Source organism: Mesoplodon bidens (genome assembly GCF_964165515.1).
Source record: "Mesoplodon bidens genome assembly, chromosome: 7".
Classification (NCBI taxonomy): domain Eukaryota; kingdom Metazoa; phylum Chordata; class Mammalia; order Artiodactyla; family Ziphiidae; genus Mesoplodon; species Mesoplodon bidens.
The window spans coordinates 29,893,756-29,916,580 of record NC_138164.1 but is presented as its reverse complement, the minus strand read 5'-3'; the positions used below and the strand labels follow the sequence as shown (position 1 = coordinate 29,916,580).

The 22,825-nt window shown below is 40.9% G+C and overlaps 1 protein-coding gene and 1 long non-coding RNA gene across 2 annotated transcripts in view; one reads left to right on the top strand and one right to left on the bottom strand.

Annotated features, from left to right (window-relative positions):
* LOC308619776 overlaps positions 1–22,825 on the top strand; it is a 279,938-nt gene that overhangs the window by 181,554 nt on the left and 75,559 nt on the right. The window lies entirely within an intron of this gene.
* LOC308619766 (YTH domain-containing protein 1-like) lies at positions 17,408–21,322 on the bottom strand. The gene has a single exon (XM_081238893.1). The coding sequence runs from the start codon at positions 19,896–19,898 to the stop codon at positions 17,709–17,711; it is 2,190 nt and encodes a 729-aa protein (XP_081095019.1). The 5' UTR covers positions 19,899–21,322; the 3' UTR covers positions 17,408–17,708.

The following is a 22,825-nucleotide window of genomic DNA, read 5'->3' as shown; positions in this document are numbered from 1 at the left end:
GACATTCTGAGGGGGTACATAACAGCTCACCCTGAGATCCAAGTCTTGGAGTTAGCTGAAAAGTGGAGGCAGTGTGCTTCCTCCTAATAGAACTATTCAGCAGACCAGGTTAGGACCTCAAAAGCACCTTCTAACAACAAGTTACTTCTGTTTTTAAAATACTTCTATTTTCCTCTCATTCACTTTTCCTGCTGATGGATCTTGCACAGAGCAAAACAGGAGCTATCTTGCCACTTGCATTAAGCATAGTAAATGAGTAATAAATATATTTTGAATACTGCAAACCCTTTCTGTATTATTATCTCAGAGTTGTCACCATGTTCTCTTTTTGTCTGGATCTTTATAAACCTATCTTAGAATAAGGAGGAAAAATAGTAATGATCTTTGTCTATACTGATTTCCTAAGTTTCCTATTTGTACCAGTCTTTGCCAGAAGCGTTGAAGGTGACAGTGGGCGTGGGATGCCAGTGGGAGTGAGGGTAATCATAATGGAGAAAGCAGGGGGATGGTTGAGAGTGAGGACATACACAGACATATTTATGTTACAGTCCACATATATAGGCCATCTCATTGGCAGCTGAGAGATGTAATATCTAAACATCTTGCCCACCTTTTAGCAAAAATCTTGAGATTTTTAGTATCTACTTGCTCACATTTCTTATCAGAACACTATCTCAATGATTAAATTCCTCATTCTTCCTCTTTTTTCATTTTTCCCTTTCTTTTCCTTTTTCAAACAATTTAGTTCAGAAACCATTTCATTGGGTGAAATCAAGGAAAGGTAGGCATCTGTGCTAGTGGGGGGAAATCTGTGGTGGTCCAGAGCAGGATATCAAGCCCAAATGAGATGAGGAAGTATCTATCAGTGGGGGAGCCCAGCACAGTATACTTGAGCATGAGGAGGTGAGGAGGGTGTCCATGCAGGGATGTGAGTGATGGCAGGCCAGTTAGGGGCATTGGAGGCTGAGAGGTGTGAAAAGGGCATCTGTATGAGGTCTAGAATAGCAAGGCATCCAGGAGGTCTGTTACGTACAGGAGGATAAATTAATTCAGTAAATATTGGATAACGGGAGCTAGGTTTTTCAGAGGCATAGAATGGCATTATAAGTAAGGGAAGAGAAAAAAAAACTAGGTGTTGGATTGGGATTGGAGGTACTAGTGTGAACTCATGGTTTTCAATTTATATAGACAGAAATATGTGTAGTTGTGTATATACACATGTATGTATACACATATACAAGTGTATATATGCATGTGTATGATTGTATGTACATCTACATCTAGCTTTATCCAATGAAGGAGTCCTGGAGCTGTGGCACCCCAATAGTAATTAACACAACTAGCACCTAGATCTTGGCTTCTAAATACCATTCTCTCCTCAAAGGGACCAGGGCTCCTTGGAGAGATGACTAATTCCTGGGATGGGGAAGGAAAAGTACAAGATAAGCCTGAAATATCTTGTTTGGCTAGAGAGTAAGGAATTGTGTAAAGAATAACAGAGACTGGCAAAAATATGCAATAACTAGCTTGAAGGGGTCCTGCTGACCAAATCTGGAGCACTTTGAGTATCAAAGTAAATAATGATGGTAGCATAATTTAATTGAATAAAATAGGACTCCATTAGTCCATACACATGCAAATTAAAAATAGATAGCTTAATGACAATTGAGATATTTGCATGGTCTCAAAGTACTTCCTTTATGAAATACTTATTAATTACAAAGGGAAAAGGAGGAATTCAAGAGTTGAGAAAACTGGAAAGAAAAGAAAATCTCACAAGAATTTTGAGAGAGGAGCTGAGGTCTTCAAATTGTATATACTGGGATTAAAAAATTTGGATACTGATATTACTGTGACTATATTTATCCTCACAAGCTGGTGAGGAATGCGGGTATTCAGATTAAAAGTTCACGATCTCACTAAAGTTCATCCTCACAACAACTGTAAAACAGAGGCATTGCTGTCCCCCATTTTACACATACGGGCAAACAGATGAGGAATTAAGCAACTTGTCACAGCCAGTAAGTGTAGCTCTAGGACGTGGACTCAGGCCTGACTCCAAATCTGCTGTACTTTGAGGACCAATGGAGAGTCCCTGTTTTATGCTTACCATAGCCAAGATCTGCTGCAGTTTCTTTATTTCACTAAATTAGTAGGTCTGAAATTTGCCTGATCAATGTATCCCGTAATTTATAATGAACACATTTCACGTAAAACTCCATAGTCTCCAAAAATAAAAAAATCAACCTATGGATAAAAGGTCTGTACTGTGTTACGGAAATAGTTTTACTGAGAAATTAAGGGCTCTGTTCTTTTGTTATACATTGCTGGGGCGTTTGAAGGGGATCCAAATAGTAGTTCTCAGAGAAAAGCATTTGAGACATCACTGATTTCCTATAAAGTTTAGAAATCTGTAAAATGGGAAGGTCTGTAAGCAGTTCTTGTTTTAAGTGCCTTCCCTTTCCATCTAGTATATTCGAATCTCTTAATCCACTTGCCCTCTTCCTTTCCTGTGTTCTGAAGCCATTGAAAAATAAAGCAAAGAAATAAGGCAGGTGGGATCAAGGTATCTCTTTTGTTAAGCTGATATTGGGAAATCTCACATGTCCGCTAGCTCCCAAGCATTAGGCAGCTTGCCCCACCACCATGGCTTCCAGCACAGGCTGGGGAGAGGGGTAATATGTGCTCCTTGCAGGCAGACAGCCCCAAAAGAGAAGGGGGAGCACAGGGAAGGGCTAGGCATGACCACGTACCCCTTCCAACTCATCAATCAGGGGAGTAGGTGAGCTGGTGGGCACGCATTGTGGCTGTAGGCTTCCACCCAGGAAGGAAACATCAGGAGTGACGACACAGTGACCTCACTCACTTCCTTCCACCCCCGTCCCCGTCCCCAGTCCAATCCAGTGACTGGAACAGCAAGCCTGTGGTTAACCAAGGGTGGCCTATCCTCGTCATGGGAGGAGATCAACCATCTTTAGGACAGACCTGTTCATACTTCCAATGAGGCCACTGCCTCAGTAGCAACCTCTGCTCTTCTGGGTTCTATCGTGGAAGTACTGAAAAACAATGTGGATTTTTACCTCTCGAAGATTATAAGTGAGACGTGTACATTAATCAAACCAGTGTGTAGCTGAATGTTAAACTGCTTTGCCAATACCCTGAAGCTACCTGTATCTACTAAAGACCTATAACTTTTTTTTTCTTTATAACAAATTTAATCAGTTATACATATACATATGTTCCCATATCCCCTCCCTTTTGCGTCTCCCTCCCACCCTCCCTATCCCACCCCTCCAGGCGGTCACAAAGCACCGAGCTGATCTCCCTGTGCTCTGCGGCTGCTTCCCACTAGCTATCTACCTTACGTTTGGTAGTGTATATATGTCCATGCCGCTCTTTCACTTTGTCACAGCTTACCCTTCCCCCTCCCCATATCCTCAAGTCCATTCTCTAGTAGGTCTGTGTCTTTATTCCTGTCTTACCCCTATGTTCTTCATGACATTTTTTTTTTCTTAAATTCCATATATATGTGTCAGCATACAGTATTTGTCTTTCTCTTTCTGACTTACTTCACTCTGTATGACAGACTCTAGGTCCATCCACCTCATTACAAATAGCTCAATTTCATTTCTTTTTATGGCTGAGTAATATTCCATTGTATATATGTGCCACATCTTCTTTACCCATTCATCTGATGATGGACACTTAGGTTGTTTCCATCTCCGGGCTATTGTAAATAGGGCTGCTATGAACATTTTGGTACATGTCTCTTTTTGAATTATGGTTTTCTCAGGGTATATGCCCAGTAGTGGAATTGCTGGGTCATATGGTAGTTCTATTTGTAGTTTTTTAAGGAACCTCCATACTGTTCTCCATAGTGGCTGTACCAATTCACATTCCCACCAGCAGTGCAAGAGTGTTCCTTTTTTTCCACACCCTCTCCAGCATTTATTGTTTCTAGATTTTTTGATGATGGCCATTCTGACTGGTGTGAGATGATATCTCATTGTAGTTTTGATTTGCATTTCTCTAATGAGCAAAGATGTTGAGCATCCTTTCATGTGTTTGTTGGCAGTCTGTATATCTTCTGTGGAGAAATGTCTATTTAGGTTAAAGACCTATAACTTTGCTGAGGATAGAGAAGTCAGAGTTTGTTTGCCAGCCCCTATGTGAACTGCTTCCATCTGAGGTCCTCTCACCTACACCAGATGTCCTGCCATTGAGAAGACCCATGGGCTCCAATGTGTTTCCTGAGGCCTCAGTGGCCTCTAGTTGCCATTTCTCTGAAACCACCCATGGATCAAGTTCTGCCTGTGGAATTAGCCTTCTTGACCTATAATCACCCACAAAAGTAAAAACACTGGACTTAGAAGCCTCTTGTGCAGGTTGCAGCATTTAAAAGCAAACTCCCCACCTGTAAAAGCCTCCATGCAGGCAGTTAGCTCCCAAAAGAGCAGAAAAAGAAAGGGATTGAACTATGCATGCCCAGCTTCTCTCTCTAAATTCATCAGTAAGTGAGAAAGTAGACAAGTCAGAAGTGTTAAAATGACGAGGATATCCTCCTTGTAGAAGGAAATACCAGGAGTGGTGAAGAAATGACCCCTTCAACAGATGCTGCTGTTACCAGAGAAGTAGTTTAAAAATCTGGCTACTATCCAGAATCTCCTGAGGAATATTTCTCTCCTGAGGATTACAGACTCCTAGGTCTGATAGTGGAGATGGGAAATCCTAAATACTACTGCAGCTTTGGATTAGTTTCCTGTGGCTGATGTAATAAATTTTCACATACAACTGAAATTTATTATCTTAAAGATTTGGAGCACAGAAGCCGAAGCCAGCTTCAGTGGGCTGAAATCAAGGTGTTAGCAGGGCCATGCTCCCTCTGGAGACTCTAAGGACAAATCTGTTCCTTGTCTCTTGCAGCTTCGGGTGGCTGCTGATACTCCATGGCCTGGGCCAGCATCATTCCAATCTGCCTTCATGGTCACACTGACTTTTCCTCTTCTGTCTGTGTCAAGTTTTCCTCAGCTTCTCTCTTATACGGACAATTGTGACTGGATTTGGTGCTCACATTGATAATCTAGGATAATGTCCTCATTGCAAAATCCTTAATTTAATTGCATCTACAAAGACCCTCTTTCTAAATAAGGTAACGTTTATAGGTTTCAGGGGTTAGTGTGTGGACATATCTCTGGGGAGCGTTTTTTCAGCCTACCACAAGGTTTCATGATCATTTGCAGACATAAGATGGTAACATCTACCAATATTTTCTTTTATTATGTATCCTCAACCGTTGAACTAATTGTCTTCTTTCCAATTCTTCCGTTTTCCACTATTTTATATTTGTTTGTTATGGTTATCTTTACAAATTAATCCATAGGTTCTAGGATATTGAATGGAAGATGGAATTATGACATGACCAGAAGAGAAGGGACATCAACAGAGATCCTGGCCTTGGAATGGAAGCAACAAATAATAACAAGACTTTGACGATTTTTTTGATACTAGGACAAAAGATGAGCATGTTTTCAGTGGAACAGGGAATGGTTGTTTACATTATGGTAGTAGGAGCATTTGTTTTAGAAGTGTAAGTATAGAAGAATGGTGAATATTAGTGTAGGACAGATAAAGGGGTGGACTTCACTGGACATTTTCATCCTTTGTGATTACCTAGTAGTATCTGAGCTCTCCTCCTATATTTAGAAGATTCCCTATTTATGAGGCCAAAGCAGCCTCCAATTTTAAAACTGAATACACCAAGCATTTGCTTTCAACTAGGGCATGGTCAGCTTCTCCATACTTTGAATTAGCATCTAGTGGCAGGAAGACTCTCAAGTGCCACACCGATCTGTTCTGGTGAGTCTGGCAGTTGTGGTTGCAGCTACTTTTAGCTTCCAGGGGTAAATTGGAAACGATTCTATTGATAACATGCAAAACTGAGTGTTGGTGACATTGGCAGTGCGAGCTGTAGTGACTATGCCCAGTGATGGTGAAGCAGCATCTTTATAGAAAAAGTTCCGGGGCTTCCCTGGTGGCGCAGTGGTTGGGGGTCTGCCTGCCGATGCAGGGGACACGGGTTTGTGCCCCGGTCCGGGAGGATCCCACATGCCACGGAGCGACGGGGCCAGTGAGCCATGGCCGCTGGGCCTGCGCGTCCAGAACCTGTGCTCCGCAACGGGAGAGGCCACGGCAGTGAGAGACCCGCATACCGCGGAAGAAAAAAAAATAAAATTCTGTAAGGTATTTGGGTTTCTTGGCTGTTGTATCCTCCAAGCTTGTTCCTTAGCCTCAAAATATTCTATAAACTACTCCAAATGTTTTAAGTACATTCCCTTTCTGTTTAATTAGCCATAATTTGCTTCTCATGCTTTCAACTAAGTACCCTGACTGATACTTAGTAAATTGGTTAATCTTATTAAACATAAAAGTATAGATAAAGTGAAGAATCTTGTCCAGAAAATAGAATGAAAATATGAAGAGGTAAAAAATTGGAGAAAAAGATAAAACTGGAAATCGAACCAGGAGAATTGACATCCAAAGGAGAAAATTTCCAGAAAGACAGAACTGAGAAAACAGAGAGGAAGAAATTATCAAAGAAATAACATAGGAAAGTTTCCCTCCTTTGAAGGCTGAGAATTTCTAGACTGAAAGGGTCTACCAATTATCCAGATCAACAAATACAAAAAGGCTTATATCAAGGCATATTACCTTGAAATTCAAAAACCAAAACAAAACAAAATAGATAAAGTAAAAAAACCAGATCACAAAGTTTGGGAATGGAAATGGCCAGAATACTACAAGATGGTGGAGAAATGTCTTCAGATTCTAAGGGAAAATGACTTTAACTTAGGTTTTTTACCCAACCAATCCATCAAGCAAGATACAAATCAGTAAGTCAAAAAAAAAAAAACAATTTTCCATGTATCTTTTCTCAGAAAGTCACTGGAGAATATCGTTCAGAAGCTTGATAGGGTAAAAAAGAAAGAAAAAGACATGATACTCACGGGTTGAGGAAGGCAGTATGGAAGAGAAATGAAGGGAAGTTTCAGGATAGACAACTCATCATGAAGGTTAGAGACCTACCTGTTCAGGATGGACAGCTTCAATCTCAGAAAAAATAGAACTAAGTTAAATGGTTGGGTAGTATTTGAGTTGGGTAATAGGCACACATCAACTCAGCTGGAACGTTTGAAAAAAAACTTGGAATGGACTCACAGAAAACTAAGCAATGAAAACAATAAAGCAATAACTAACTTTTAGGAAAAAACCTCTTTAGGAAGAACAGAAAGTTTATGTAAATGGAAATTTAATCATAGTAAACTATCACAACTTAGAAGTAAACAATATTTACATTATCAAAAATGTAAGTTATGGATTTAATTTAAATGTGATATGAGTAAAGAAGGAGTGTAAGCAAAGAAAAGGATCAGAGGTTCGGGAGTGTGATAGAGCTATATCCTGTCTTAACAGAAGTCAGTTGATTATGTATAAAACAGATAATAAAGAAAGAAATGCATAAGCATATTATTTAGAGAAATAAAGTTGAACACTGGAAGACCCAATTCAGTATGCAGCCGTGGTTGCCTCTGAGTTGTCAGACTGGGGCATAGCAGAGATAGCTTTATTTTAAGTCTTTTAATACTATTTGATTTAACTCTTAAGGTTAATTGTAAATGGATTTGCATCACATACACTGTTAACTTAAATGCACCCCAGCTTCAGCTCTCTTCTTCCTCTCGCCCTTCCCCGCAATGAGGACCTCCCTTTGCCCTCCATAAACAGAGCTCTCACCTGAAAAACAAAGAGAGGTAAAAAATCATTTATTCTTTGCCTTTGGGCTTTCAAATCTTTAGGTTTTGACAATTTAGTGATTATTCAAAAGTAATTTTGATTTAGCTTGAGTTTTGCATTAATTATTAATTTTATAACTTAATCTCAAATCATATCATAAATGATTGAAACAAAAGATAATAAATCTTTTTCATTGTAATAGCTGTTAAATATTATTGAAAGTTTGTCATGTGCCGGGTCCTATTCTAGGCATTTATCATATTCATCTAATTTGTTCCTCATAAAACCCTAAAAGTAGCACTGTAACTACCCTCATGTTTAGTACAAACTGATGTCCAGTTTTGTCCTTGGATTGTGGGTGGGAAGATTCCCTGCTCTTTTTTGCTGTTACTCAGTGATTTGAGATTATGCCCTTGGATGAACTTGCAAAGATTGGGATATTGTGGGTCTCATCCATGCGTACACTGTATGAGTCTGATGTTTATGATTGCCATTTTCTGTTCATGAAATCTTTCCCTATAACCTTAAGTGGAGCAGCTACAGATCAGGAGCCAGGGTGAAGGCAGGAGCCTTTCCATAAGTGCTGGAGGTGGGCTTGAGGTCTAACAGAGTCCTTTCCATGACCTGAGTCTGCAATGCCAGGCATGAGTGCTGGAATTCGTTTCCCTTCTGTACTCATGGAAGACATAACTAATTTCTCACAAAATCCTTTCTGAGTCTGGACATGGCTTCAGTATTTTTCTTTTCTTTCACAATGCAGCACTTCTTTCAGCAGCCACTCATTGAATGGAGCTGTCCCTCCAAGTGAAATCTATTTGCCTTCCTTACTCAATGAGGCCTTTAAAAATTGTAATCCTTAGTTCTAAATATTTGCATTCCACTAAGGCTGGGCTTCCTCCCACTCTCAAGTATATAGATTACAAAGTGCTTTCATGTAAATTGTTTTATTTTATCAGTGATAACAACCCTCTGAGCTCTCATGTATTAAGTATCTATTACATGCCAGACAGTCTAAAATAAACCAACTTTAATCCTTCTAGGTGGGTATTGTGATTCCCATTTTATTGATGGGAAAACAGGCTCAGAGAAGTGAAATGGCTTGCAAAAGCCCACCAACTGGTAAATAGCAGAACCAGAAGTAGAACTTGGACCTCTTACAGGGCAAGTTCTCAGTTTCTTTCAAACACTGTAGCTACATCGAGTTTCCAAACACTGGAGTAAATCCAGCCTTTTTAGCCAGATGCCTGATGGAATGCTGCTGTTGTTCAGTGGGAGTGTTGCCCCTCCTCACACTTCTACCCCCATCTTCCCTGTGTGCATGTGTGTGTGCATTCACGTGTGTGCACAAGTGCACACGTATGCAATATCCACTTATTTTAGGCCCTTGAAACCTTACTAGGTCTCCTATCTGGCCAAACACAGAGATTAATAGTCTTGCAAACACAATAATTTTTCTTGTGAGGCTCAGTTCTCTACCTCCTAGAAAGACGTTTACACATAACGGGAAAGTAAACTCCCAGCACTGCTCTTAACCTGTGCAGTGATTCTGCTGACAGCAGCTGAGTGAGTATAACTAAAGGGTACATAGATGCCTAGCCTTATATTAACAAAGAATCAAGGTAAATAAATGTGCAGACAGCCTTTCTTCAATTTTCTGGACTCTGTCTTTGCCATATTGTAACGAAAGCATTTGGATCCTTGCTGGAAAGGTATGTTTAAAATGGAAACATGGTTATTATATCTAATTTTCTGTCTCTCTCGCTACTAGATCTTCTAGTCAAAGTTAGATTTGTAGTCACTTCCTCCTATTGAAATTGTAGTACCCAATTTCTGTTTTTCTTTCTTTCTTATTATTTTATGCAAGTAGAATCTATCACAATATATTATATCTGTTCTTTTTTTCCTTGAAGCAGATTTTCTAAGACATGCACTTAAAGCTTAGACGCAGTTGTCTTGGGGGCAGAGGTAGTTTATGTATGACTGTTGTCCCTTTTCCTTGTGCTTTTATGTATTTTGTAATTAGGAAAAAATTACATAAATATATTTTATTTCAGACTGTGCTTCTTAGAATGGTGATAAAATCTCCATAGAAACACACATGTGCCAGGTTCTGCCTCAGTCTGTAATATTTTTATGTTAAGCAAACACACAATGAAATAGAATGCAAAATTCAGATGACTTTTTAAGTGAAAACGGGTATGTTTAGAGATATTTATATTTGCAAATCTAATTTGTACTACATCTATAACTACTTCTTTGCCAAAAATATTATGTCTATAGGGCACTTTGGAGGAAAAATTTGAGAAGCCCTAAGTGTAAGGGAAGCGCTCAAGCAATAACTGATAGGAATGTTCTAAAGAGGATTTCTATACTGATAGGAGAAGGGATGATGACCTCTTAGGTTCCTACATTTAAAGTCCTCCAAATGCCTTTAAAAAAGAAGACAGGGCCTAAAACAAGTAAAGAGGAATCTTAGATTTCTAGTTTTGAGATCTACCGCAAAGAAGATCGTTTGTGTTAACTAGCATTTACTTATATAGCAACTTTCTTTTCTTCCATACAAGATCAGGTCATAAACTAAATGATGCTTTTCAAGGGCAAAATACCCCTTCTGCAATTGCCACAGAAAGTTCATCATGTTTCCCCACATGTCCAAGACATAGAGTGATTCTCTAGTTGATGGTTATGGAGTTTACATTTTATATTTAAGTTTCAGATTCTTAGCTTAAGTTTATTTGGTTTTCTGGCCATGACCCATCTTCTTATATCCCTAGGGTATGGTAAAGCAAAAGTGGTTGTGTCGGTGGATTCCCCATGTTCACCCCTAGGTTGCACAATTGCTAGGAGAATGGACAGGACTCAGCATATAGTCATACTCATGGCTATGATTTCTTGTAGTGAAATGATACAGAGAAAAATCAGCAAAGGCAAAAGCAGAAGGACCAAGTCTAGGGGAAGCCAGGTGCAAGTTTGCAGGGGTTCTTTCCCAGTGGAGTCACATAGGGTGTGCTTAATCTCCTAGCAACAAGTTGTGACAACATGTCTGAAGTGTTGTCAACCAGGGACGCTCACTAGAGACGCAATGCCCAGGGTTTTTATTGGGTGCAGTTGACATGAGCCCTCTTCCTGCCCTTGCCAGGCATGAATCCAAATTGCCAACTCCCAGAAGGAAAGCAGGTGTTCTGCATAGACCATACTGTTTGCATAAGCAGTTTAGGCACAGTGAACCACTGAATCTGTTAATGGTGGGAACCCTTCTAAAATCCATGTTTCTTGAAGCCAGCCAAAGGCCAACTTTGTAGGCAGAGCTTTCTAAGGATAGCAGCTCAGGCCTGCTATGTTCTTTTCCACACAGTGGTCCTTTAAGATTTTCTGAAAAAGAGTTCTAGTCTTGCTAACAAAGAAAGGACCTCTGGCTTTTCTTTTGTAGTTTTTGGAGTGAGCATAACCACTGTACAAACGTTCCTTCCTTTCTAAGAACCAGAAAGAACAGGAAGAACTACAGTAGGAGAATCAGTAGGAGGCCTTTTTTTTTTTTTTTTTTTTTGTGGTACGCAGGTCTCTCACTGTTGTGGCCTCTCCCATTGCGGAGCACAGGACCCGGACGCGCAGGCTCAGCGGCCATGGCTCATGGGCCCAGCCGCTCCACGGCATGTGGGATCTCCCCAGACCGGGGCACAAACCCATGTCTCCTGCATCGGCAGGCGGACTCTCAACCACTGCGCCACCAGGGAAGCCCAGGAGGACTTTTTTTTAATCCTTCAAATGGGACCAAATAAGTAGAGACTTGTCCAGATGAACGTCACAGCTTGGCTCAGGTAAATAATCATGAACGAGATCCCTCACCACAGCTCAGTGTCTGCCTTAAGTACGTGTTAGAGCAGGAAAATATACCCGTGCAAGAGCCACAGTAAGCACTTAGAGGCATCCTGCTGGCTTACTGACAGGGGCTAAATGCTGATTTCAGGTTTAATACACAGTCATCACATTAAACAATGTTTACCTGCCAGGATCCTATTGTGTCTGGCTGGTGCAACTTCTTGAGGTTCTTTGCTCTCCTCACTGGAATGCCCCATGTAGCACATCATCTCATAGTCCTTTCAACTCCTTCCTGATGGCTCTGGGTCCCCAGTGTATCTCCTAAGACACCCTCACTCCAGGATCAAGAGAGTTGCCAGCATTTCCTTCCTCCCTTACTTAATACTGTCCCTTGGGAAAACCTGGCCCTACTGGTTATCCAGTAAGGGAACGGTAGTGGGAGAAAGAGAAGTCGGTGGGGGAGTAACCTGTGGAAAGTTGAATGGATTGGACCAGATGAAGAATGGCAAATAGTTGACCAGTGCCCTCACCCCTGCCACCTGGGTCCTTGGCAGTCAGAGAGCACACTATGGCAGCCATTGCCAGTTCCTCAGAATTGGCATATAAATTGAAGCTTACTTCTACCGGGAATAAATAGGCATTATGGTCTTTTTTCTTTATAAAATAAGTAATTCTTTTTTTAATAAAAGAAAATTTTACTGTGCTTGATTTTCACCAATGCTGACAGAAATTATAAAACCAACAGTACTTATGTTTTAACTGTATTAGGAACATCCCCAGATTATGTTTGTTAAGCAAAGAGAAAAGCAGGGCTTCCCTGGTGGTGCAGTGGTTGAGAGTCCGCCTGCCGATGCAGGGGACACGGGTTCGTGACCCGGTCCGGGAAGATCCCACATGCCGCGGAGCGGCTGGGCCCGTGAGCCATGGCTGCTGAGCCTGTGCGTTCGGAGCCTGTGCTCCGCAACGGGAGAGGCCACAACAGTGAGAGGCCCGCGTAGCGCAAAAAAAAAAAAAAAAAAAAAAAAAAGTGAAAAGCAAATGCAGTAAAATAAAAATGGTACCAGACCCTTCTCTAGCAAAAGGACACTATGGACATGAATAAGTACTTGAATTTATGGGAAAATAATCATCACCTGCAGTATTGGGTTGTTTGTGTTTGTGTATAGAAGGTGCATTCGTCATGCGTGAAATCCAGGTTAAGCTGTGTCTCAACAGTGACGCCCTTTGTGCAGGACCCGGATGAGACTTGGGAGCACGCTCAAAATTCTCAGAATATGGGATTTTGTAATTTGCAAGTGGAGGTTGCACTTCTCACTTTCTCTGGTCGGAACACAAGTAAATTTTTAAACTTTTGTTGCCAGAATAAAAATTTTTGAACTGTATTTTCACTGTATTATATGCCCATAATAAAGAGAAAACTTTGCCTACCTGGAGAATAGCTTAGTCAGGAAAATTCCATTTTTATGAGGAAGCACAGTTTCTTTCCCTTGAGAGGGCTGATTGGATTGGAATCTAATAACAATTCCTACTAGATTATTGACAAGAGCTTATCATTATGGTCCTGTATTATTTTAATTTGATCCTGGTATGAGTACACGTTATTACTATTTTGCACAAGGAATACTTAAAATATTGATTTATGGGGTACTTTATATTTCTCACAATATTATCCCATCAGTTACTAATTTTAGTTTTCCTATAGCACCTCAAAGAGCTGTAGCCTGCAGTGTTATCCATATGAAATAGATAAGAGAAAGTAACTGTTGAGAGAATTGCCAACTGTACCAAAGCTATTTAAGCAGTGGACTGAAGTCTAGAATTGAAGTTCTGTATTACTTTAACTACACATTTCTGGCTCTCTCTCTCTCTCTTTCACTATTATTGTTTTGTAATTTTTTTTTTTTTTTTTTTTTTGCTTTCACTCTCTCTTTTGTGGTAAAAAACTCATAACATGAAATCTGCCTTCTTAAATTTTTAAGTGTACAGTACAGTATTGTTAACTATATGCACATTGTTGTACAGAAGATCAACTCATGTAAATCAAAACAAGCTCAGCATCATGGTCCAGTACTGCACTGACCGAGTACTGTGGAATATTTGATATTTTTAAGTGAAAGGTGGACAAACATTTAAGAATTTTGTATTTATTTTAATGTGAATTAGGATAAGTGGCCAACACATCAATCTCATTTGTGAAAGTGAAATGAAGTTTAGATTATATTTATTTCAAGGAAAAAGAGCCAAATGTAAGAATACTTAGTAAACAACAGTACACATACGGCAAAAGTCTCATAAGTGGGATGCAGTTGACTGGAGTTTGGAAAGAATTAGCAGAGAGGACAGAGACAACAGCACTTCCTGACCATGTGAATTTGAGGAAGATCCTCAACTTCTATGGGCCTTAGCCCTCTTACCAGTTGAAGGAGGAAAATTTGCCTCCTTCTGGTGTTGTTGTAAGGATTAGATGTAATATATGTCAAGTTTCTGGCATTACAGTTGATATACAGCAGATGCTTAATAATAATTAGAATTAATTGAATGCTTACTATTTGTCAAGATTGTTCCAGAGCTTCACATATATTAACCCAATCCTCCAAAAAAAAAAAAAGGAAAAAGAAAGAAAACAATTTATGAGAGAGGTACTATTATTACCACCTTTTTGCCAGTGAGGAAAGTGAGGCCCATAGAGGTTAAAGTAATACTTTTCCAAGTCACAGGACCAGTAAACTGTGGAAGGGAGATTGGAACCCAGGTAATCTGGCTCTAGACTCAACTAGATGACAGTATGATCTACCATCATGTACTAAAGTTTATCATTCAGAGACCTTTCTCCACGGGCACTAGGTAGTCCCTGATATGTGGTACAGGGACTCCCAGGTGGCCAGCAATGCCTGGGAGTGGATGGGACATGTGGGGAAACAATTAAGCGACATACTGGTGCCCTTGAATGATAGGACAAGAGGTTGGGGTTTATTTGGCAGGTAGTGGGGACCCATTATGGCCATCAGTATGTTGCAGATGCATTTTTAGGTGCTGGGCATAAAAAAACAATAATAGACAAATGAATAAAATATGGCCCAACCCTCATGTTACTCTAGTGAGAAACAGCTGGTAAAAATGCATTGCAATAAAGAGGGATAGATACCATAAGAGAAATCTACATGAAACAAGTGGAGACACATGGAACAGAGGGTCAATTCTACTCAGAGAAGCAGGAAGAGAGAAGGCTTCACAAAGGAGATGAAATACGCTGATATTAAATGGCCCATAGAAAGTTTTGAGCAGGTCATAGAGCTGTGCATTTTGTCCAATAGCCTTTTGTGACAGCCCAGGGAAACGAGGGCCCTGGGTGATGGCAGTAAGAATGGGAAAGAGGAGTGTAGAGGCTTGAGGTAGGATTATTAGGGGGTGACAGTTACATGTGGTGTCCAAGGAGAGCAATGAGCTGAAGTCCTGTGACTGGGGTGCCATTATCGGGGACAGTTTGTGGGAGAAGAGAATGGATTTGTTTGAGTTTGTGGCACCTATAAAATAGAGGTGTGGATAAAAGACAAAACAAAGGAGTATTGGGTTTTGGCAATAGCTTTTTGTCCAGAATGACTATTAAAAGCCATGTTACTGATAAGGAAAGAAAAGGATCATTCCTGACTTTCCCCCATTACCTCAGGTCAGTTTATTAGCCTTGCCATGGTCACCGGAGGCTCAAGCAATGTAGGAGATGAGATGTGATTTCCACAGGTGAGGGTTGGGGACCATGGCCACATTCAGTCCTCGGCTGGCTAGACAGAGTCTCTCTCCTTCTCTGGCATCTGGATTTGCTTTCTTAAGGAAAAGAGAAAGAGTGTTATTTTCGCTAGTGGATGAGCAACTTTTGAGAACTTAGGTATTCATTTAAGCTTCTCTTGACAGGTATTTATTGGGCAAATGTTTATTAGTATGTACTAGGCACAGTTATTGAGGTTGGGGATGCTGTAAGGAACAAAACACAGCCCCAGCTGTCCTGGGACTTAGGTTATGGGTGCTGTGAGCTAGTAAGTAAATACAGAAAGGGGTACGCTATACAAATGCCTGTGGGAAGAGGATCCAGGAAGATGGCACAGCCAAGTGCAAAGGCCCTGTGGCAGGAGCAAATCCAGGTTAGCTGCGTGCGTGAGTAATAAATTGCTCTTCTGGACCATCACCTCTTCCCCCGTTGAATTTCAGGAACGGGCTCTGAATTTCTTGGTTACTGAGTGAAACAAATTCTCCTTGAGAGGATAGACATCCTGTTACTTGGTGTGGCTCTAGACCTGATTTGTAACATGAATGAGAGCCTTGGATAAGCTTTGGAGATTTTACTTCCTTGGAGCTCAAATGCTCTGGGAAGCAACTGCCATCTAGTGGCGAAATGAGGAAACATGCCTGGTAGATTGGGAAGAGAGGAAGCTCAGTCTTGGATCCCTGGCTATGGAATTACTCTGAAAATCTGCACCAAAATCTTTGGTGTAAATACCAAGGAGTGAAATGGTTGGGTTGTATAAATGTATGTTTCATTAATTTAACAAAACTGCCAAACTGATTTCCCAAGTGTACCATTTTACATTCTCACTAGCAATATATGAGAGATCAGATTCTCCATTATGCCAGCATTTGTTATTGTCACTATTTTTCATTTTAGCTGTCCTAATAGATGTAGTGATATCTCATTATGGTCTTTAAAAATTTTTTTAAACCTCTTTGTTGGAGTATAATTGTTTACAATGTTGTGTTATTTTCTGCTGTATAACAAAGTGAATCAGCTATATGTATACATGTATCCCCGTATCCCGTCCCGCTTGCGTCTCCCTCCATCCCTCCCTATCCCACCCCTCTAGGTGGTCACAAAACACTGAGCTGATCTCCCTGTGCTATGTGGCTGCTTCCCACTAACTATTATACATTTGGTAGTGTATATATTTCGATGCCACTCTCTCACTTCGTCCTAGCTTACCCTTCCCCCTCCCTGTGTCCTCAAGTCCATTCTCTACTTCGGCTTCTTTATTCCTGTCCTGAACCTATGTACATCAGAACCTTTTTTTTTTTTTTAAGATGCCATTTTTATGTGTTAGCATACGGTATTTGTTTTTCTCTTTCTGACTTACTTCACTATGTATGACAGTCTCCAGGTCCATCCACCTCACTACAGATAACTCAATGGCTGAGTAATATTTCATTGTACATATGAGTCACATCTTCTTTATCCATTCATCTGTCTATCGACACTTAGATTGTTTCCATGTCCTGGCTATTGTAAATAGTGCTGCAATGGTTATTGTGGTACGTGACTCTTTTTTTTTTTTTTTTTTGTCAATCTTTACCAATTTATTTTATACAAAACAGTAGCAATGTAGAATATGGGAATTATCTTCCGCTGCCACACATGCAAGTTGTGAACATTCCAAGCCAATGTATACAGTTTGGAGGGGAAGGCTAAACAATAGCATCAACCATGCTACTGAACATAGGAATTTTTTTATGTAAAAAGACTAAAAATTAGATAGCAACGTCTTAATATTGCTCTCATCATTGAAGATGGAAGAAACATAAAAAGTGACTTTTTTTAAGATTAAAAAAAGGAAAAGGAGAAACCAAGAGGCTGCTTACAGCACTGCCTTACAGTCAAACCATCATATTTCAGTGTTTGCATACTTGATAGCAGCATTAATTTTACTGAACCGTGTGCACCTACATTTAGAAATACATCAAAGCAAAATATTGTGGCAGTCATCCATCAAGATGCAAAAGAAAGGAAGCAAACAAACAAAAAACTCTAGGATGAACATATTATATGTAGATGAACATTTATGGAGACTGAATCAATATCTACATTCTTGGACTGTTCCATTCTGCCACAATAAAGGTCTCAACTCAAATTGTCAACTGTGCATTTTTTGGAGGATTTGAGTTTTTCCAGTTCTTATGATACTGCATGCTTGGAACAAAGCGGGTCATAATAAATCCTTCTACACAATGAACTTCAAGTAGACAGTTGAAAATAATTTTACTACTTGTAAACACACACAACAAGAAAAATACAAGATTCTTTTTATTTTTAAAGAATCGGTGCTTCCAAAAGCACATTATCTTCTATATCGACCTCTCTCCCCTCGGTCTCTGTCCCGGTCACATAATCGCTCTCTTTCTCGTTCTCTATCACGTCCTCTATCTCGTTCTCTGTCTCTTCTGTTATCTCTAGGGCGATCTCGCTCTCGCTCCCGATCTCTTTCACGAGGTCTACTTCTCCGACCAGTGACAACAGCTTGTGTTCGACGAAGGAAATCATCCACCCTCATATCATAATCATGTAGTCGTTTATCTCTGTATCTTGCTTCATGTGGTACTGGGTGATGTCCTGAGTAGGGGGGATGAGCTTGAGGAGGTGGAGCATGGTGCTGATGGTGTGGAGGTTGTTCCATTCCAGGATAAGGAGTCATTCCTCGCCGAGGTGCTGGTGGTCCCAGGTTATGAAATTCCCTCAAATAATCATTGTAGGACCCATTTAAAAACACATCTCGGGGAACTCCTGAAAACCGTCTATCTACTTCCTGGTATCGTGGATCCTTTAAATACCCTGGTGTCTGATGAAACTCAGGGGCATAGTCAATCCTTGCTTTCTTTCTGCTGTTATGAATATCATAATCTTCTGGTCGACGCCTTCCCACATCCCGGACTGGTTCTCGACGGGATGGACGATCTCTTGACTGGGGCTGAGAATGCATTCTTCTCTTGTGAGGGATTTTAAGAACGACCTGATGCAAGTCAATACTTTCATCAGGGGGAAATAGAAGACAAAGCTGGTTTCCACATTCAGGTTCAATTTCCTGTCCATCACGTGCGATGTTTACTGGCTTATGTCCATTCCAAGGATTGGTGAGATGAGCCGACTTAGTGAAGGGTAATTCACGCCTGCAAATCCAGTCAATTTTAAAGACACCTCCCAGCATTTTAGCGTTCATTCCTGCTGGAAGTACCCAATGTATAGGAGATCCTCCATGGTGTGATTCTGAAGAAAGTCTTGCAAATCCTTGAAGTTTTCCACTGTCTCTCACAGAAAATATTAAGATAACACTCCTTGCAGATCTGAATGCAGCATTTAATTTCTTCTCATTTACTGGCAGTGTAGACCATACACCCTTAGCTTTGGCAAGGGACACATTCTCATGGCTGTTACTCTCTATGAGAAAAAATCTCGCATCCTGTAGGACATATTTGAGTTTACTGGTTTGATCTTTTCGGACAACATGAACGGCAGATTGTAATTTCGCGTGCTTCTTTTCTGAACCTGCATATGACTCTGATGCAGAGCCTCCACTTGTATCAAAAACAATAGGAGATACGCCTCTAGCTCTCTTCCTTTCCTTCTTTTTCTCCTCTGATCCATCTGTTCCTGAACCAGATCTGACAGGCCCATCCGTGAAGGAAAGAGAGTCGATAGCCTCCCTTCGGGTGTCATAATCATTTCCCTCTTCCTTCTGGTCTCTCTCATCCTGTTCATATTCTTCTTCCCCCTCCTCCTCCTCCTCTTCCCCCTCCTCCTCTTCCCCCTCCTCCTTCTCTTCCTCTTTTTCTTCCTCCTCCTCCTCCTCTTCCTCTTCTTCTTCCTCCTCTTCCTCCTCTCCATCGTCATCCACCTCTTCATCTTCCTCCACATCTTGCACCCCTTCCTCCTCATTCTCAGTGTTGTTGCCTTGCTCATCCGAAGAACCACTGCTGCCAGTCTCATGGTCAGAGGCATGTTCTTCAGAGTTCACTTCCTCCTTAGAAGACTGGCTGGATCTGCTTGCACGTCTGTCCACTTCAAGCCCAATTCTCTCAGAACCGTCTGGTGTAAGGGATTTGACCCTCCTTTCAGGATCCCTTTTCCGCAGACCTGTTTTCTCAGGTTGACTCTTATAAGGTTCTCTGGAGGCACTACTTGACAAACGAATCTTCCCATCAGCTTCTAGACGTTTGTATCTTTCAGATCTTTGATAGTCCTCATTTTTATACTCTGTGACTGGCTTTCCTTCTGTACTAACCATTCTTTTGTTATTGCTGACTGATGAGCTCAGTGGCTTAGAAATCAATTGTCTTGAAAGAACAGAAGGCTTTTGTTGCTTTGTGTCAGTAGATTCCATTCGGTCCCTTTTTCTTTTTGAACCCTTTTCCTCATTTTTATCTGGTTCACTCTCTGGATTAGAGAGTTCATCATCCTGTTCTGGTATTTCAGACACAATAGCATCTAGAACAGTAAGTTCTATATCTTTCTCCTCTCGGCTGTCGGCCGCCATTGCTCCCCTCTTGTTTCCGCTGCCGCCGCCGCCGCCGCCGCCGGCCGCCGCTGCTTCGACGTGACTCGGGCGGGTGCCGCAGCCGCAGCAGCAGAAGCACAGGCGCGTCCGTCAGTCCGTCCGCTGGGCTTGCGCGCTTCGCACGTTAGCCTCTACCACTAACCCTTCCCGACTCACCCTTCCTCCTCACTTCTCCCCTTTCTCCCTTTTCCGCTTTCCTCCTTTCACTCCGGCCTCCCCAATCCTAGGCCCAGCCTTCCCGCTGGGACTTAGGGACGGGAGGCGGTAATGGGGAGGGAAGGGAAACCATGGAGGCAGCGGGCAGCGCTGTAATGGAGCCGTGTGAAACGATCCCCCTCCCACAATGCCCTGCGCTGCTTACGCTTCGTTCCTCCCTGGGAACGTCACAGTGCCACGTGACGCTTTTTGAATTATGGTTTTCTCAGGGTATATGTCCAGTAGTGGGATTGCTGGGTCATATCGTAGTTCTATTTTTAGTTTCTTAAGGAACCTCCATACTGTTCTCCATAGTGGCTGTATCAGTTTACATTCCCACCAAGAGAGCAAGAGGGTTCCCTTTTCTCCACACCCGCTCCAGCATTGTTTGTAGGTGTTTTGATGCTGGCCATTCTGACCGGTGTGAGGTCGTACCTCATTGTAGTGTTGATTTGCATTTCTCTTATGATTAGTGATGTTGAGCATGCTTTCATGTGTTTGTTGGCAATCTGCATATCTTTGGAGAAATGTCTATTTAGGCCTTCTGCCCATTTTTGCATTGGGTCGTTTGTTTATTTGATTTTGATTTTGGAGATTAATCCTTTGTCAGTTGCTACATTGGCAAATATTTTCTCCCATTCTGAGGGTTGTCTTTCCATCTTGTTTATGGTTTCCTTTGCTATGCAAAAGCTGCTAAGTTTCATGAGGTCCCATTTGTTTATTTTTGTTTTTATTTCCATGTCTCTAGGAGGTGGGTCAAAAAGGATCTTGCTGTGATGTATGTCATAGAGTGTTCTGCCTGTGTTTTCCTCTAAGAGTTTGAAAGTGTGTGGCCTTACATTTAGGTCTTTAATCCATTTTGAGTTTATTTTTGTGTATGGTGTTAGGGAGTGTTCTAATTTCATTCTTTTACATGTAGCTGTCCAGTTTTCCCAGCACCACTTATTGAAGAGGCTGTCGTTTCTCCACTGTATATTCTTGCCTCCTTTATCAAAGATAAGGTGACCAGATGTGCGTGGGTTTATCTCTGGGCTTTCTATCCTGTTCCACTGATCTATATTTCTGTTTTTGTGCCACTACCATACTGCCTTGATGACTGTAGCTTTGTAGTACAGCCTGAAGTCCAGGAGCCTGATTCCTCCAGCTCCATTTTTCATTCTCAAGACTGCTTTGGCTATTCGGGGTCTTTTGTGTTTCCATACAAATTGTGAATTGTTTTGTTCTAGTTCTGTGAAAAATGCCATTGGTAGTATGATAAGAATTACATTGAATCTGTAGATTGCTTTGGGTAGTGTAGTCATTTTCACAATGTTGATTCTTCCAATTCACAAACATGGCATATCTCTCCATCTGTTTGTTTCATCTTTAATTTCTTTCATCAGTGTCTTATAGTTTTCTGCATACAGGTCTTTTGTCTCCTTAGGTAGGTTTATTCCTAGGTGTTTTATGCTTTTTGTTGCAATGGCAAATGGGAATGTTCCCCTAATTTCTCTTTCTGATCTTCTGTTGTTAGTGTATAGGAATGCAAGAGATTTCTGTGCATTAATTTTGTAGCCTGCTACTTTACCAGATTCATTGATTAGCTCTAGTAGTTTTCTGGTACCTTCTTTAGGATTCTCTAGGTATAGAATCATGTCATCTGCAAACCCTGACACTTTTACTACTTCTTTTCTGATTTGTATTGCTTTTATTTCTTTTTCATCTCTGACTGCTGTGGCTAAAACTTCCAAAACTATGTTGAATAACAGTCGTGAGAGTGGGCAACCTTGTCGTGTTCCTGATCTTAGTGGAAATGGTTTCAGTTTTTCAACATTGAGAACGATGTTGGCTGTGGGTTTGTCAGATATGGCCTGTGTTATGTTGAGTTCCCTCTATGCCTACTTTCTGGAGGGTTTTCTCATAAATGGGTGTTGAATTTAATCAAAAGCTTTTTCTGCATCTATTGAGATGATCGTATGGTTTTTCTCCTTCAGTTAGTTAATATGGTGTATCACATGGATTGATTTGCATATATTGAAGAACCCTTGCATTCCTGGGATAAACCCCACTTGATCATGGTGTATGATCCTTTTAATGTGCTCTTGGATTCTGTTTGCTAGTATTTTGTTGAGGATTTCTGCATCTATGTTCATCAATGATATTGGCCTGTAGTTTTCTTTTTTTGTGGCATCTTTGTCTGGTTTTGGTATCAGGATGATGGTGGCCTTGTAGAATGAGTTTGGGAGTGTTCTTCCCTCTGCTATATTTTGGAAGAGTTTGAGAAGGCTAGGTGTTAGCTCTTTTCTGAATGTTTGATAGAATTTGCCTGTGAAGCCATCTGGTCCTGGGCTTTTGTTTGTTGGAAGATTTTTAATCACAGTTTCAATTTCAATGCTTGTGATTGGCCGGCTTATATTTTCTATTTCATCCTGGTTCAGTCTCGGAAGGTTGTACTTTTCTCAGAATTTGTCCATTTCTTCCAGGTTTTCCATTGTATTGGCATATAGTTGCTTGTAGTAATCTCTCATGATCCTTTGCATTTCTGCAGTGTCAGTCGTTACTTCTCCTATTTCATTTCTAATTCTATGGATTTGAGTCTTCTCCCTTTTTTTTTCTTGATGAGTCTGGGTAGTGGTTTATCAATTTTTTTTATCTTCTAAAAGAACCAGCTTTTACTTTTGTTGATCTTTGCTATCGTTTCCTTCATTTCTTTCTCACTTATTCCTGCTCTG

Bases quoted from the DNA above. Each gene is read 5' to 3' on its own strand.
- LOC308619766 (XM_081238893.1), bottom strand. From the start codon at position 19,898: ATGGCGGCCGACAGCCGAGAGGAGAAAGATATAGAACTTACTGTTCTA.